This window comes from Prionailurus bengalensis, chromosome C1 (genome assembly GCF_016509475.1).
Source record: "Prionailurus bengalensis isolate Pbe53 chromosome C1, Fcat_Pben_1.1_paternal_pri, whole genome shotgun sequence".
NCBI lineage: Eukaryota > Metazoa > Chordata > Mammalia > Carnivora > Felidae > Prionailurus > Prionailurus bengalensis.
Genome location: NC_057345.1, coordinates 161388841 through 161407054, shown reverse-complemented (window position 1 = coordinate 161407054; position 18214 = coordinate 161388841). Strand labels below are relative to the sequence as shown.

Sequence of the window (18214 nt, the reverse complement as noted above, 5' to 3'; positions counted from 1 at the left end):
ATAAATTTCAATATAAAAAAAAGACCAAGGAGTGGGAAAGTAAACCTACAGATTAAAAAAAAAAAAAAATCTGACTTTCTCTTCTGGCCATGTGGACACATATCAGGCACTACAATTCCCTCCTCTCTTAACAACTAAATTAACTAGACAAAATGTGAAGGAGCTATTTTTTTGGCACTTGATACTAAACTATGCAAGATGGTAAACCTTGAGGATAAACAAATACACAAAGTGAACCCAGACTGTCCCCAGCGTTCTGCCTGAGGAAACCATTCCAACTGTGGCATTTGGAAGGGGAACCTGAGCCAACCACAGGACCTCACTGCTTAGTTAGGGAGGTAGGCAGCAGAGGTCTGGTGGCTGACACAGCTGGAATCTGTGTATCACGGTACTGGAAAAGTGGTACACAGTCAAGCAGACAGTGGCTGCTGTAGGCTGAGAGTGAACAGGGATTCCAGAGGCTGCAGGGCTGAGAAAGTTGGAGTCCCAGGCCAAACAGAGTAGAAAGACCTCACCGAGCTAAAAAGGCTCAGACCTTTTCACTGAGACCTCAGAAAGACCATGCCTTAGGAATAAGAACCATGCATTAGCAGAGCAAGGGTGGACAGATTAAGACCTGGCTCGCTGTCTGTTTTTGTGAATAAAATTTTATTGGAATATAGTTATGCTCATTTGTTTCATACTATCTGTGCTGCTTTTGCACTATATTGGCAGAATTGAATAGTTGCGATCGAGACCATAGAGTCCACAAAAGCGTAAGATATTTACTACTACCTAGCCCTCTACAGAAAAAGTTTGCTCATCTCTGTGCTAGAGTAAGGGCTGCGCTCTAGCTCTTAGGGCAAAACAAACAGATTCACTCTAACAAAGAATTAAACCAAGTCTGGCAGAATCAAAAAGACTTGCCAGTAATTTAACTCCTGTCAGAACAAAACTCAACATATTTTAAGAAAACAACATAATCTGTACAAGGTAATATTCATTATGTCACATATACAATTACATATTAGATAACATATAAAGAAGCAGACAAATGTAACCCACCATCAAGGAAGAAAAAGTAGACCTCACCTGTGCCCGCCCCGAGCCAGCCGTTTTCCACTCACCCAGCATCCAGTGAGATGTGCCACGACCAATGACAATGCAGTGGACAAGGGCAAAGTGATGGTGGCCAAGCAAGCTCAGACTGGAGCGAATGCTCTAGCACTGCTCCTACCCAGACAGATTTATTCAAATCAAATAATTATTGTATCACTTTCAAGTAATTCCTCCCAGAATATCTCAGTTGCTCCTAATCCAGCTAATGTCACCATCAAGGCAACCGTGGCGGTGCTCTGCAGTCAAAAGCTAGTCTCCTTATAATCTCATTCTCCTTTCTACGTCTATTCTGTTTAGAGACTCAAGTCAAGAAGCACCCATACTACCCCATCTTCTAAACCCAATTCAAATGGCATCTGGACATCCAGTGTGACGAGGAAAAAACAGATCTTCATTGAATCTGCTAATTCCACACCTTATTTTATTGACACAGAAAGTGTTGAGGATCCCAAATTTTATTGGTGTGAAGAGCATGTAAAGGGTTTGAATAGATGATGACTATCAATATTATGTCCAGTGGGGTTTCATATACAAGATGAAGGGACAACATCCAAGATTAGTTAAGAAAGAGATGATTACTTCCATGTGGCTTAAAACATCTGGACACGAAAAACTCTACTTTGAAAATGAGAATCAATTTTATCTTACCTAGAGATAAAGGATAGAATGTGGAACAGAGATTCATTTTTCTTTCTTTTTTTAAAAAATTTTTTTAATGTTTATTTATTTTAAGAGAGAGAGAGGGAGGGAGGGAGGGAGGGAGGGAGGGAGACACAGCACGGGTGGGGGAGGGGTAGAGAGAAAGTGAGACACAGAATCCAAAGCAGGCTCCAGGCTTTCAGCTGTCAGCACAGAGCCCGACACAGGGCTCGAACTCACCAACTGTGAGATCATGACCTGAGCCGAAGTCAGATGCTTAACCAACTGAGCCACCCAGGTGCCCCAGAGATTCATTTTTCATTTGGTTCATTAAATCTTTTAAGGCTATAAAACAGGCAATACAAAAAGCTCTCCAAGATCCTGTTTATTTGTACATTAGAAGAAACTTTTGGGTGTTACTGAAAATCCTCAATGCATTGTTTCAGCAGTACTAACTTAATGCTTATGTACTCTGGATAAAGTTTTACACTGTTAAGCTATCACTGTTCTCTTTGAGAACTGAACTCTTCTTTCTGAGGCTTTGGGTTTGACATTGCATTTGACTTTTTATATAGAAATTAACATGTGCCAGGCCAGTGATGGATTGGAATCTACCCCAAATCAAAGCATAATGCATAAATTTTGCTTATGCTTGTCACCCATTCCTATTCAAGAAGAGCATCAGACTTATTCAGCTAAACTGATTCCAAAGAATCAGTACATTGACCTCAACTAATTTCAAAATGCTTTTTTTTTTTTTAATTTTTTTTTTTCAACGTTTTTATTTTTGGGACAGAGAGAGACAGAGCATGAACGGGGGAGGGGCAGAGAGAGAGGGAGACACAGAATCCGAAACAGGCTCCAGGCTCCGAGCCATCAGCCCAGAGCCCGACGCGGGCTCGAACTCACGGACCGTGAGATCGTGACCTGGCTGAAGTCGGACGCTTAACCGACTGCGCCACCCAGGCGCCCCTCAAAATGCTTTTTATTTCTACATATGCTGAATACTTTTTACAATGTAAAAACTTACCTGTTTTGAAGGTACAATTGCCAAACCTTGAAATAAAAAAGGCAACTATACGCAGGAGCCAAAACTGTAACTCTAGTTATTTGGGAAGTGAAAACTGTAAGCCTCTTTAAATTCAGACAGACTTCTATACTCTTTCTGTAAATGTTTTAAAAACTCAATCAGAATACCCATATTTGGAACACTTTTCTGTTCTCAGTCAGTATATTTAGAAAGTTAGAACCTGATCCTAAACCTAAAGTGGGCTTGACTCTGGCAAGACAATCTTTTCACAACTGCCTCAAAGCACAGAAAACTTTTTAAAAGTAGACCTTCCCTAAGGTCTTTTGTGTGCATGGTCCCACACTGATGCTTCGATGTTCCAACATCTAATCTGGCCACAGTACTCTTGATAACCAAAGTAATTTCTTCTCCTCTTCAGGAAGCTACAATTCTATCCAACAGATCTCAAGCTACTATGTTCCCCTTTTGTTTCCTATCTCAATGCTCTACATCTTTCAGACTGTATATTGTGTTTGTGTATTTATGCTTTGATTCATAGTAACTTCTCGTGTTAGATTATTGATCTGCATTGAACACAAACTGTAAATAAAAAGAAATAGCTGAGAGTACAAAAAACCAAGCTGTCAGTAAAACGGAAACAGACCCTGAGATCACCTAGGTGACAAAATTAACAGATAAGGACTTTAAAATGGCTAGTAAAAATGTATTTTCAAATACTGACTGGAAAAGATGGGCATAATGAGTGAACCGCTGGGAAATCTCAACAGAGAAGTGGGAACTATAAGAAAAGAACCAATCAAAAATTCTAGAACTGGTAAGTACAATATGTGAAGAAAATAAAAAGGGCTCCCTGTCTTTTAGAGATACATGATGAAACATCTACGGATGAAATTATATATCTGGGATGTGTTTCAAAAAAATCCAGTTTGGGGGAGAGAGTGGCTAGGGGTAAAGATAAAACAAGAGTGGCCATAAGTGGTGATTATTAAAACTAGGTGATGAATAGGTGGGAGTTTATTTTACAGCTTTCTCTACTTTTGTGTATGTTTGAAGTTCTCCATATTCAAGAGCTAAAAAAGAGACTCTCCACAAGAAAAAGCTGTTTTACCTGTAAAATAAGATGTTCAAGTGACGCCCTGCATACATATTATTCCCCTCCCTTCTTTGCCAAATTCCCTAAGGTATGTGGCATCCACTTGGCATTTTCAAAGATTTCCAACACTTGGGGAAAGTGGGCATTTTATAAAAACTGAATATTTAGAACATTTAGCCATTTTCTCTCTCTGTATGTTATATACTTAGACACATGAAGATATTGGTGTTTTATTTTACAAAATGGGATTATATTACACTGTTCTATAACTTGCTTTTTCCAGACAACAGATGTTGGGGACATCATTCCATGTCAACAAATACAGGTCAACATCACTTTTCTTTTTTTTTTTAATGACTGCAAGTATTCTTCATTGAGGGTCTACGTGTCCTACACCGTGCATGAGATTTTAAAATTTCATTGGGAGTCAGGAACTATCTGTGTCATAGAAAGCTGTTTCAAGCAGAGGATAAACAGACGGGTCTATATGGCTTTAGGGATATGTCTGACTTTAGAGAATTTAGGGCCATGATTTGATTATTAAGTAGGCCTTAATCTATGAGTATATCACAAGCCATATTATAATAGGGTTGAAAGGTATTTATTAAAAAATATCATATAGCGAAAATCCGTTTCATTCTCTGGTTATCAGAGTTTCACAGGAAACTCCTTATTACATTAGCATTTTCCAAATTGCACAGACTGCATCCCAAAACTTAATTCTGACTTGGTTTGGCAAAATTGAAGATACATTTTCCTACAGAAGATATACAAGATAGTAAGAATCTCAGGTCAGTTGACAGAAGTTTAAAGTACTATACTTAATACATGGAGTGCCTGGGTGGCTCAGTCTATTAAGCATCTGATTTCTACTTAGATCGTGATCTCATGGTTCATGAGTTTGCGCCCTGCATCAGGCTATGCACTGACAGTGCGGAGCCTGTCTGGGATTCTCTCTCCTTCTTTCGCTGCCCCTCCCCCACTTGCACTTGCTGTCTTTCTCAAAATAAATAAATAAACTTAAAAAAAAAATCTTAGGGGCTCCTGGGTGGCTCAGTCAGTTAAGCATTCAACTTCAGCTAAGGTCTTGATCTTGCAGTTCGTGAGTTTGATCCCCACATCGGGCTTTGTGCTGACAGCTCAGAGCCTGGAGCCTGCTTCGGATTCTGTGTCTCTGTCTCTCTCTGCCCCTACCACATTCATGCTCTGTCTCTCTTCCTCTCTGTCTCCGTCTCTCTCTCTCTCAAAAATAAATAAACATTAAAACATTTTACTAAAAAAATCTTTAAAAAAATACTTAATTTATGATGTACAACAGCCCCTCCCCTTCCTGGAGGTTAAATTTGTGAAAAACCACTATGGTAAGAGAATTCTCAGTGGAAGAATCGATGGCCTTTGAGTCACAAATGAGCAGAGGCACTTGTAAATATTTTTCACATTTGTTAAGCTAAAACAAAACAATAATAAAATATTAGTAGCATTACATCTTAAATTATAGTAATGAATAATGATATAAATATTCTATTTGGATATATAATATTTGGATAATAAAAATGCTCAACATAAAATTCACACACGAAAATCAGTCTAATCTCACCATCTAGAAATAACAATTATGAACATTTGGGTGAACATTATTCTAGATATCACTTTGTGCATATCTACACGTAAGAAAGCAAAGATACATGCTTTTACATAAGTGGGATACACTGTTCTATACCCTGCCTTCTTTTCCTCAACATGTGTCAATGACGGGGCACCTGTGTGGCTCTGTCCCTTGAGCGTCCAACTTTGGCTCAGGTTGTGATCTCGTGGTTTGTGAGTTCGAGCCCCATATCCGGGTTGCTGTTGTCAGCCTATCGGTGCAGAGCCTGCTTCAGATCCTGTTCCCCCAACTCTCTGCCCCTCCCCTGCTCACGCTCTCGCTCTCAAAAAATAAATAAAACATTTTAAAAAATGTGTCAGTGACTATTTTATGTCTATAGTACATTGACATCATCTTTTTTTTTTTAATTTTTTTTTCAACGTTTTTTATTTATTTTTGGGACAGAGAGAGACAGAGCATGAACGGGGGAGGGGCAGAGAGAGAGGGAGACACAGAATCGGAAACAGGCTCCAGGCTCCGAGCCATCAGCCCAGAGCCTGACGCGGGGCTCGAACTGACGGAGGCGAGATCGTGACCTGGCTGAAGTCAGACGCTTAACCGACTGCGCCACCCAGGTGCCCCTTGACATCATCTTTTTTAACGGCTGCTATACAGCCATTAAATGCAGCAGCATGCATGGATAAACCACAATTTATGTAGCCCTTCTCCTACCAATGGACATTTCAGATCCTGTCCAATATTACCAACACACAATCTTGTTCAGATACCTTTTCATACTCAACCTATTGTTCTCTTAGGATAAATTCTTAAAAGCAGAATTGTGAGGTAAAAGGCGTGTATATCTTACATTTGACAGCCATCGCCACACAGCCCTCTGGAAAGGCCAAACTATTTCACACACCCTTCAGCTATGCCTTACTTAGAGTCTATGCCAGACTCGCCAACAGTCTGCCCGCTCTCCTCTCACAGCTTCAGCAACTTCCACGTGGCTTGTGGAAGGACAGCAGGATAGTGCTTAGCTGCAACGGTTTACCTCCATCACCATCCTTCACCTCTCCCATGGCTATACTGCTTAAGCTTCAAGCATTTGTCTTTTAGATTTCTTCCCTTCCCCCATTTCAGCTTCTTTTTTTTTCCTAATCATAAGTGTGATTCACAATTCAAATTACCTGGAATGGAAATTCTCAGAGTTGCCAAAAAAGATACACAGAAGTAAAACTGCCTTAAATTATTCTTGGAGACAGATGAAATATAAAAAAGAAAGAGAGGAAGGAAGGAAGGAAGGAAGGAAGGAAGGAAGGAAGGAAGGAAGGAAAAAGAAAAGAAGGAAGAAGGAAGGAAGAAAATAAATCACCACCTAGGCCTGTTAAGTGAAGAAAACTGACATTTTGAGATAATTATTCTTCAGGCCTACCAGACAACTCCTGTGCACAAATATTTCTATAGGAGGTTGCATTCTGAAGGGTTTTCATTCAGTTGTGAAACAGAGTACTTACTATGTGCAGACACTGTGCTCCAAACTTTGGGGAGATAGATGAAGAAGGTAAGATAGGCCTATAAGAAGCTCCCATTCTAGGAGGGAGATAGAGGTGTAAACTAATGTTTTTTAGAGATGAGGGCATATACTTTGATGCTAGGTGACAAGTGTTATGGTAAAGTTATGCCCCAAGTGCTACATAAGCAGAGTGGGTTGGTCTAGCTGGGTAGAAGCAAACAAAGCTCAAAGGAGAGATGGCACTTAGGTGTGGCCTTGAAGGATGAATGGGTTCGTCAGGTGAAAAAGGACACTTTAGGAGCACAATTAAAAAGGCAGACAGTGGTAAACCTTAGCAGAGATATGAGGATAGGGAACTGACAGGAAATGAGGCTGAAAAGATACAGTGAGGCCAGACTGTGATGGAGCTGGCTTTCCATGCTAAGGGATTCAGACTTTATCTCAGCCATGAAGAGTTCCCAGAAGTTTTTCAGCAGGGAAGCATCATAATCAGATCAGAATTTTAGAGCAATAACTGTGGCTGTGGGGAAGAGGATGGACTGAGGTAGAGATCAATTATAAAGGCCCTGCCTAGCCAAAGAATGGTAAAGACTTGTACTGAGACCATACAGAAAACTGGAGGGATCCTAGAAATGGGACTTACTGAGATTAAGAGTACGCTTAGAGTGATGAGCACTAAGTAATGCACAGAATTGTAGAATCATTATACTGTACACCTGAAACTAACATAACATTGTATGTTAATTATACTTGAATTAAAAATAAATAAAGAGGCACCTGGATGGCTCAGTCGGTTAAGGGTCTGACTCGATCTCGGCTCAGGTCATGATTTCGCAGTTCGTGAGTTTGAGTCCCATGTCAGGCTCTGAACTCATGGCATGGAGCCTGCTTGAGATTCTCTCTCTGACCCTTCCCTGCTAGTGTTCAATCAATCAATCAATCAATCAATCAATCAAATGGGATTTACTAACTCACTGGACAGAGAAATGAAAAGAAACGGTGGGATCTAAGAGGACTCAAATGCTTTCACTTAGATACTGACTGGATGGTAATACCATTAATGGAGATAGAGGCTATAGGCACAGGAAGAAGATGTGGAGACAAATATTCATTTCCATGTTGGACATGTTGAGTTTAAGAGGCCTATGAGACATCTAGGAAAAGATGCCCAACAGAGAGCTGGCATTGAGGCCTGCTGTCCAGTTCCAGCAGATACTCTGTTCATTTTTTAAAAAATCATCTAGGGGCGCCTGGGTGGCGCAGTCGGTTAAGCGTCCGACTTCAGCCAGGTCACGATCTCGCGGTCCGTGAGTTCGAGCCCCGCGTCGGGCTCTGGGCTGATGGCTCAGAGCCTGGAGCCTGTTTCCGATTCTGTGTCTCCCTCTCTCTGCCCCTCCCCCGTTCATGCTCTGTCTCTCTCTGTCCCAAAAATAAATAAACGTTGAAAAAAAAAAATTTAAAAAAAATAAATAAATAAAAAATAAAAAATCATCTAGATTTGGGGCACCTGAGTGGCTCAGTTGGTTAAGTGTCCGACTTCGGCTCAGGTCATGATCTCGTGGTTCGTGAGTTCAAGCCCTGCGTCGGGCTGTGTGCTAACAGCTCAGAGCCTGGAACCTGCTTCAGATTCTGTGCCTCTCTCTCTATCTGCCCCTCCTCTGCTCACACTCTGTCTGTCTCTCTCTCTCAAAAATAAATAAACATTAAAAAAAATTTTTTTTAATGTTTAAAAAAAATCATCTAGATTTGACAATCATTGAGGTAGATAAATTTGTTTGGTGACAACAGAGAGAGGGAACAGGGATAAGGGGTTAGGACAGAACCCTGGGGAACAATAATATTTAGAAACTTAACAATAGATAGAGACTAGTGAAAGTCTGGGAAAATCAGACTGATAGAAGACAAGCCAGGAGAGACTGGCTCATAAAAGTCATCAAAGTGTAAAGGAGAAAGTATGCCCCCACTTACTTGCCTTCCCCATTCCTTCCCACACAAAGGATCTTATGGAGTACCTTCAGGAACTGAAACAAGAATTCTAATAAGTGGGGACTGGGAGTGAAAGACTAAGCAAGGAAGAGTTCCTGGGGCCTGAGAGTAGGGATTATGTACTGTGATCTGGGACTTCCTGCCAGTGCTAATACCAGGGAATACTTTCATCCCTCAAAGGCTCTTGTTACCTTACCTCTTGGTTCCAAGAGACTGATCTGTCCTTTCTCCTTTCCAATGTCACTACTCATAGTTTCTACTCATCCCTTAACCCATCATGGGAGAGAACAAGTCTTAATAGCCTCTCAATTCAGCAAGTTTAATGAGTATAACTTTGACCCAGTTAGTTGTTTGTTAAAATAGACAGATATGACAATAGTTCCTGCTGAACAAGAATTAACAATCTAGTTAGGAGTGGGAATGCTGAGAGGAGGTTTACAGTGAGCTGGAGAGTCATCAGAAAAACCTCATGTCCTTCTTAAGAGGTTAAAAAATGTCTTCTTTCTATTTTCCAGGAAGGAGAGATGCTAATGATAAACCCTGACACAGAAAGACTTGTAGTGAATTGATTTCCATCAATTTAAGTGTGTGAAAAGGAGGATGAGAGAGGAGAGGAGCCTTCATGAATTTACCCTTCGTTTTCCACTCTGGGGGGTTGGGAGCAGGTGGTTTGTACCAGGTTGTCTTATGACAACCTGCCTGTAATTTTAAACTAATTATGCCGCTCTGGAAAGCAGTGTGGAGGTTCCTCAGAAAATTAAAAATAGACCTACCCTATGATCCAGCAATAGCACTGCTAGGAATTTATCCAAGGGATACAGGAGTACTGATGCATAGGGCCACTTGTACCCCAATGTTCATAGCAGCACTCTCAACAATAGCCAAATTATGGAAAGAGCCTAAATGTCCATCAACTGAAGAATGGATAAAGAAATTGTGGTTTATATACACAATGGAATATTACGTGGCAATGAGAAAAAATGAAATCTGGCCTTTTGTAGCAACGTGGATGGAACTGGAGAGTGTGATGCTAAGTGAAATAAGCCATACAGAGAAAGACAGATACCATATGGTTTCACTCTTATGTGGATCTTGAGAAACTTAACAGGAACCCATGGGGGAGGGGAAGGAAAAAAAAAAAAGAGGTTAGAGTGCGAGAGAGCCAAAGCATAAGAGACTGTTAAAAACTGAGAACAAACTGAGGGTTGATGGGGGGTGGGAGGGGAGGGTGGGTGATAGGTATTGAGGAGGGCACCTTTTGGGATGAGCACTGGGTGTTGTATGGAAACCAATTTGTCAATAAATTTCATAAAAATAAATAAATAAATAAATAAATAAATAAATAAATAAACAAACAAACTAATTATGGATAGTCCATAAAGGGGAACTTTCCCATTCACTAAATCTCTTGCTGATGATACATTTTCTCTCCTTGTTCTAATCAGAAGATCCCTCTTACAGTTGTTGCAGCACTATGGGATAGAATGGGATGGGTTATAGGAACCAATAACCTGACCCGGTTTCCCTATAGCAGCCTTTTCCAAGATTGAACCACCATCTGTCAAAATCATAAGTGACAAAAAAAGAGATTAATATGTTATTTCTGTAATCTGCATGGATTACATACATACACACACACACATATGTGTATATATATAATATATATGTGTGTGTGTGTTTTGGTTTCTCCTCCACCTTGACTATCTCCCCAGATCCTCTTCACCATTACCTGCAGCAAACAAAAAAGTCTAAACACCATTATTTCTTGTCAAAAGAGGAAACAGAAAAATAACTTGATTAGTAAACAGAGCTTGGCCTGGAGCCCAGATCTTAAGAGATGTAAATTGGGCCCCTTTTCACAAGGCTGCACTCTTCCATTGATTTGCACTCTTCCATCCAACTAGTCCAAAATACTGCTTACATCACCTTCTGCTTACACCTCTCACTTCAAATCTTCCTGTGGCTCCTTGCTCATCTCCACTAACACTGAAATACTGAGGTCTATCTGCCAACCAAGCTCCTTCCTCTCTAAAAACAACTTCCTCTTACTTTTCACACACTCATCATACTTTTCCTGTCTCATCTGAGTGTTGTATACTGATTTGTATGGAAAGACCATGCCATGCAGTGCAGAGGAATGAACTTGAAAAAAAAAAAAATCGGTCATGTTCAAACACCATTTTGCCCCTCACAGTCTGTGTGACCTTAGTCACTGCCTTACTTTTCTCATCTGCAAACACGGAGTAATGCCTAACCCACTGGGTTTTTTTTTTTTTTTCCACAGTAAAGTTTTCCTTTATTTATTTAAAACAAAATTATGTTAGGGGCACCTGGGTGGCTCAGTCAGTTAAGCCTCCGACTTCAGCTCTGGTCATGATCTCAGGTTTGTGAGTTGGAGCCCAGTGTGGGGCTCTACACTGACAGCTCAGAGCCTGGAGGCTTCGGATTCTGTGTCTCCCTCCCTCTCTGCTCCTCCCCTGCTCACACTCTTTCTCTCAAAAAATAAATAAATATTAATTTTTTTAATTTTAATTCCAAAAAATATGGAACATTTTAAGAATTTGCATATCATCCTTGTGCAGTGATTATGCTAATCTTCCCTGTATCATTCCACTTTTATAAAAAAAAATTTTTTGTTAACGTTTGTTTTTGAGACATAGAGAGACAGAGCATGAACAGGGGAGGGGCAGAGAGAGAGAGGGAGACACAGAATCCAAAGCAGGCTCCAGGCTCTGAGCAGTCAGCACAGAGCCCGACCTCACGGACCGTGAGATCATGACCTGAGCCGGAGTCGGACGCTTAACCGATCGAGCCACCCAGGCGCCCCTCCACTTTTAGTATGTGTGCTACCAAAGCGAGCACTAGCTCACTAGTTCATTAGGTTTTAAAAGATATCTAGCAGTGGCGCCCTGGTGGCTCAGTCGGTTAAGCGTGGGACTTCAGCTCAGGTCAAGAGCTCCCCTTCGTGGGAGGAGCCCGCTTCGGATCCTCTGTCTCCCTCTCTGCTCCTCCCCCTGCTTCTCTCTTAAAAATAAACATTGAAGAAAAAAAAAAAAGTATCTAGCATGTGTAAGGTGCCGACACAGTATCGTGTACTTAAAAAGCACTTAATATAAGGTAGCTATTTACTGTGAAAATAACGTTCACTTCACAGGACCTGACACTTATGCAGTCCCTCCAAATATGTCGGCTCCCCTCTTTCCCAATCCTTGAAACAACTTCCTAGTTCTTTCTAACCAAGATTCAGAAACTAGTTCAAATCCAACAAGGATTTCCCTAATTTACCTGCAAAAGTATTTGCACGTTTACTAAAATCTCACCACGCACGCAAGGATAACACCTACTAACAGGTGCCCAGACATAATTTCTCCTCTTCTTAACTTTAAGTCACTGTACGAGAATAATCACAATTTTCAAGTTTCCCAAAAGACGTGTTGCAGCATGCCAACAGATACAACAAATACCAACTGTTTTCTTTCTGGCAACTGGGTATCCAGGCACATTTAGAGTTCCCATAGGTTTATCGCGAATCAGACAACTGAGGTGGGGAAAGAAAACTTCAGACCGTGTCTCATAAATCTCAAGGAGTGACGGCGAATAGATGCCAGGCAGTGACGGAGTCCAGGCAAGCAACGAGTGAACAAACATGTCTATCTGTTCCTGCGGCGTGTCAATGTGTCAGCCTGTGTGCCTGCGCGTATCGGTAGAACTGAAAGTACATTCATGTGCGCCGAGATGTCTGAGCGCGGGTGTGTAACCCTGTGAACCCGAGGGCTTAGCGAGTGAGCTACAGTGTAACCTCCCGCGGGTCTGTCCTCCAGGTGCTTACCTCTGCGGACGAGCAGGTGGACGCCGCTGGGCGCCGCCATGTTAGTGCCGGTCACGTGGTCGCGGAGCAACTCCCTAGCCGCCCCGCCCCGCCCGCCGGAGCTGTCCAGTCGCAGCCCAGCCGAAGACTGGAGGCGCCCGGGCCGCCCCAGGGGGAGCGCGCGTGCGCGCGGGGGGCTGACTGCGGGAGCGCCGGCAGCAAAGCGGCCCCCGCACTGGGGCCAGCAGGGGAACCCGCGGCCCGCCGAACCCGCTCCGGCCGCGAGAGGCGGGCTCCAGCCACGGTTCGCGCTCTCGCTCAGAGCCCCAGCGCCCAGGTGGGATGGAAGAAGCCTGTCAGGTAAGCGTGGCATCCAATATTTGTAGCATCAACATTTTGGTGCATGGAAACGTGAAGTTGGGAGGAAAAAAATACAACACAGTCTAGCGTTCCACATAGCACTTTGCATCGTCGGCCACTCTGTTGGCAATTTCCCTGGATTGAGTTGAAAGGTAAAATTCGGTTCAAAGTCACCAGCTGCCCCTTTGCTGTCCCAGAGTGTCCGTTACTCAGCAGAGACTTCAGACAAGACAGGAATCTGTGTGCAGCTGCAAAATCAATTCTGGATACCCCAGTGGGTATGTTCGGGGGACTTCTCTTTCCCCAAGGACGCTTCCCGCTCAGCGGTATTAACTGGAGTCTTAATCCTAAATTTGACTTTTAAGAATGAGAGGATGACGTCTGCCCGTGGCTCTGCCAAAAGATGAAGCCTACAGAAGGCCAATTATGAGACAAGTGAGGGTGCTGATTTTTTTGACCATTTTGCCCATTTTTTTGGACCAAATTCTCTTTTCCTCTTACCTGCATTTTGGGGCAGATTTCCATCCTGTCGTGGACCAGGCATTATTGATCTTGGTAGCCTGGTGCCCAGCAAAGAACCTGAAGCAATTGAACTCTTTATGAAACCAGTTAAACCAAGACTTTAACAGTTTCCCGGACTTTTAATGCAGCAAAGATTGGTGAATGTGTGTGATGATTCCTAATTAATTTTTTAAGAATTTAAGTACACACCTGGTGAACCATCCAGACAGTTCAGAAATATATAAAGGAAAAAGCCCAAGTCTGCTTCCTAACCCTCTCTGCACACCACAGTCCCACTCTCCAGCCAACCACTGAGTGCATCATTCCATGCCTTTTACAGGCAAATATGTGTAAAAGATTTTAAATGGACTCACATACCTACTGTTAGGACTTGCTTTTTGCACTCATTGCAAACATCAAATCTCAAACACTTAGTTCAAACTGATTCTTCTGAATGACTACATAGTTTTGATATTTTTACTTTCAAAGAGAATGGATTTGGGCAGTTCATTGGAGGACACATGCTATACTCCTTGGAGACCCAGTTTCTGATGCTTTTGGGTCACCTTAAAAGATAAAGAGAAATAATGTTTTCCACTGAGGTAAGTTAAGATGTACAAGGACGAGAATGAAAAATACTCCCACAGGTTACTTCAAGCTCCACCTTTTTCAAAGTCAGATCAGTTCCAGGGAGAGGGTTTTTGACTACGGTAAATCTGTTCTGTTCCCCTGCAACTAGATGGAAAGGGAAAAGGAAAGGACTCAGGTGACACCACCATAGTGAAATCCAGTGAGGATATACTCAATAAGTTCAGCATAGAAGGTATGTATCTAGGATGCACTAGAAATGAGGCAGATATGAACTTGCACAGGTTATACAGCTCATCCACTGACCTCCTACCAATGGATTTGGCTTCTCCCATACCATATTGCACTGACATTAGAAGGATTAAACGTTGCCAGTATGTGTCCTCCAGAATCATCAATTTATGACATAAATGCATACTGACCAAGATAAAAGGCTAGACCGCTGACATCCGAAATCCCTTGCAATTCCAACATTCTGTGATCCTGGGCATTCAGGGCATTAGAATGCTTTCATTTAGACGAGTAACCACTACTGACTCACTTCTCTATTCCAGTTCTGTCCATCTTCCCACCTGTGAAATGAAAGTTAATTACATTGTGGCATTTACTGATTTGAACTCCCACCAATATTCATGTTTGTACTTGGGATTCTTGAACAAAAAGTTGAGTACTTAGTTTCTCAAAACCAGGGCTCAAGAAATAAAGGATAACTTCTGGGGCACCTGGGTGGCTCAGTCAGTTGAGTGTCTGACTTTAGCTCAGGTCGTGATCTTGTGGTATGTGGGTTTGTGGCCCGGGTCGGACTCTGTGCTGACAGCTCAGAGCCTAGAGCCTTCTGATTCTGTGTCTCCCTCTCTCTGTGCCCCTCCCCCACTCATTTTCTGTCTCTCTCTCAAAAATAATAAACATGAAAAAAATAATAATAAAGGAGAAGTTCTTAATACTTTCAGTTTCTGTGTCCAAAAATTCATTCTTCAACATTAAAATATTTTATTAATTGTGATTAATTACTGTTTTATAGGTCTTTTATCTTGGTTTTTACTTTTTCCTAAGTCCAAGTCTTATTAGCATCTTTTAAAATCTTTTTATCTTCGGGGCACCTGGGTGGTTCAGTCGGTTAAGTGTCTGACTTTGGCTCAGGTCATGATCTCGCAGTCTGTGAGTTCAAGCCCCGCATCAGGCTCTGTGCTGACAGCTCAGAGCCTGGAGCGTGTTTCAGATTCTGTGTCTCCCTCTCTCTCTGACCCTCCCCCATTCATACTCTGTCTCTCTCTGTCTCAAAAATAAATAAACGTTAAAAATTTTTTGAAAAAAAAATTTAAAAAAATCTTTTTATCTTCTTTTATAAAAGAAATAATTCAGAAATAAATTGTCATATTCCTATTTTTGAAGTCAGTTTTTCCTTCTTTTACTTAATGATATTTTATTATAGACATACTATATCCCTTTTTCAAAAGTTGTATATACTTTGTGATAAAAATTTAAATTATATTGGCTTCTGTAATGTATGTTTTGAATTTGTAATTCAAATTCACATTTTAAAAATGTTCTAGGAGATTACGCAACACGGATTAAATCTCTTTAAAAATAAATTTTGCTTGGGCACCTGGGTGGCTCAGTCCATTAAGCATCAACTTTGGCTTAGGTCATGATCTCATGGTTTGTAAGTTTGATTCTCGCTTCGGGTAAGCAGAAGCCCCGCTTGGGGTGAGCTTTGCTTCTCTCTCTCTCTCTGTCTCTCTTTCTGCCCCTCACTCACTGGTGCCCCCCCCCCAAATGAAAATAAAATGAAATAAAATAAATTCTGCTTTGTAAAACATCTTCCTGCAACTTGTTTTGCAAGTTTAGATTTTTTAAATGCTTATTAGGATTACCTATAATGCAAGATACTTAAAAACATAGACTATAAAGTAAAGACTAAGATGTTTACATATCTATAGAAGAATATAGGAACATATTATAAAACTAACTGAAATAATGCAGTATTTCCTACTGGGCACAAAGCAGATTCTATGGCCTGCTGAGGGAACCTGGTGCCCTGTGACCTGCACAGCTTCGGCAGGTCTGTCATTGAGCCTGAGATGCCTTCATTTGCCCTTCCTGACCTTGCTTCTCAATTTTGCCATCTGAATTAGAAACACTTGTCTTTTGATTTCAGGATCATTTCTTACTTAGCATTTTACTCCATGGCTTGAGAAGAATAATTCCAATCTTGCCCTCTGATTCAGCTGATGTTAGTATGAGGAAATACTTCTGTTTATTTACATTTTTTAAGTCAAATGAACATTCTTTCCAGGAACTAGGAGTCCTGCATAAACATGTCTGCCCATACAACAGGGACCTGTCTCAGCAGTTCATTGGACCCCTGTAAAGTTAGGGTCCAGCTTCAAATGATTACATGTGCAGGCAGAATGTTTCTAAGACATTCTCTTAACCAACTTTCTGGTAGAATGTCATTTCCTATGGCAATCATTTGAGACAACAATGGATATGTTACTGAGTATTCTAGAGGTATCCTCAGAGAAAATGTGTAGATGCTCCATGTTTTTTTGAGGAAAACTAATGCTATATCTAAGGCAGTTGTGAAAAATCAAGGGATTTCTCCTTGCCACTTGTGCCCTGTTTTGATCTATAGCAGTGCTAAGAAGGAGCCAGGGGGCAAGGGAGTGGGGCTTTACTTGTACGTGACTCTTCTGTCCCTCTCATTTTTGATTTGTCCAATGATGTTTTCTCAGTCATATAAATCCTATGTAAGCGAAACTTGAAGTCCCACCCCCTTCTAACAACATTGTCCTACCTGAGCCCCTCCTACACTGAAATTCAGAAAATTTCAGGAATTTATACCCACTTATAGGCCTGATCCAAGTGGACTCAGCAAATAGCTTGCTGCACCTTCCTGAACAGTCTGTCAAGGTAAGCAGAGTAAAATGGGATCAGACAGGGCTAACTTAGCTGTAGGGTAAGACCAGAACATTGTCCCAAGGGAGTTAGGGAGTTGTTGCTTTCAGGCCCAGTCTGGCCAGTATTAATTTTAACTTGGTTCAACCTCTTGGCTTGAAAGATAATATGGGAGATTGTAAGCAGAAATGATGCTTCAGCCAAATAGCCGATTCATTGCTGGAGCATGAAATGGTGGCAAGAGCCAAGGGAAGGAGGGCATAGGAAGACTATAGGGAAGAGGATGAGGGTGGTCTGAGACCTCACACACTGATGCATCCAAGTTTTCTGATAATACTTGTTTTGGTTAGATTTGCCTTTGGAACTGTGCAGGTTTAAGAAAAAAGGCTTCCCTGATCTCATCTCTCGGAATTGGCTCTGAGGGAAGTTGGGTTAAAACAGAAGTGTGCATTTGCCCCTATGAAATCTAAATAAAGATGTGTACCATTAGCAACTACCATCTATATTAGTAATCTTTGAAAAAGCAGCAGCTGCTTAGACACTTCTGGAGAACGAAGAGTTCCAGTCAGAGTAAGGAAGAAAGGCAAAAGGTTGGCAAGAGAATTTAGCAATCAAACAGCCAATGAAGAAACACTTAAATGCCTACTCTAGGCTCCAAAGAGATACGATACTATTTTTGTTCTTAAGAAACTAATTGGAGGGATGCCTGGCTGGGTCAATTGGTGGAACATGCAATTCTTGATCTTGGAGTTGTGAGCTTCAGCCCCACACTGGGTGTAGAGATTAACTAAAAATAAACTCTTGAAAAAAAAAAAAAAGAATTGGAAACCTGAGACTAACATGCTCACAAGATGGTCCATAAAGAAAGACCAAATACCCTTGAGACTATAAGCCCCATAGGGACGACGACAGGGGTGAGCGGTCACAGATTCTGTAACGCTGGCTGTCAAGAACTGAGAAAAATGCTGAACTCTAATTATGCAAATATTGGAATCTGTTTAATATCCTTCACTTCCTACAAAGATGAAGGTGAGAGAAAGGGATATAACTCTTCCTTTATCACCTCTAATCCATGTTTATAAAAGTGAAAGGAAAATGTTCTAGATCTTGTT

The 18214-nt window shown here is 41.4% G+C and overlaps 2 protein-coding genes and 1 pseudogene across 3 annotated transcripts in view; 1 reads left to right on the top strand and 2 right to left on the bottom strand.

The window, feature by feature from the left end:
• METAP1D (methionyl aminopeptidase type 1D, mitochondrial) overlaps positions 1-12923 on the bottom strand; it is a 91049-nt gene extending 78126 nt beyond the window's left edge. Inside the window, exon 1 of one of the 2 annotated variants that reach the window (XM_043577046.1) lies at positions 12777-12923. In XM_043577046.1, coding sequence (XP_043432981.1) covers positions 12777-12816 — 40 coding nt within the window. In that variant the 5' untranslated portion in view covers positions 12817-12923. The remainder of the gene's footprint in view (positions 1-12776) is intronic. The other variant, XM_043577048.1, reaches the window with a different exon arrangement.
• On the bottom strand, positions 11485-11582 carry LOC122482266 (annotated as a pseudogene).
• A 34-nt stretch (positions 12924-12957) lies between the features above and the next one.
• The window catches only part of SLC25A12 (solute carrier family 25 member 12), a 208940-nt gene continuing 203683 nt past the window's right edge, over positions 12958-18214 (top strand). The window contains exon 1 of the mRNA XM_043577044.1: positions 12958-13115. Coding sequence (XP_043432979.1) covers positions 13098-13115 — 18 coding nt within the window. The 5' untranslated portion in view covers positions 12958-13097. The remainder of the gene's footprint in view (positions 13116-18214) is intronic.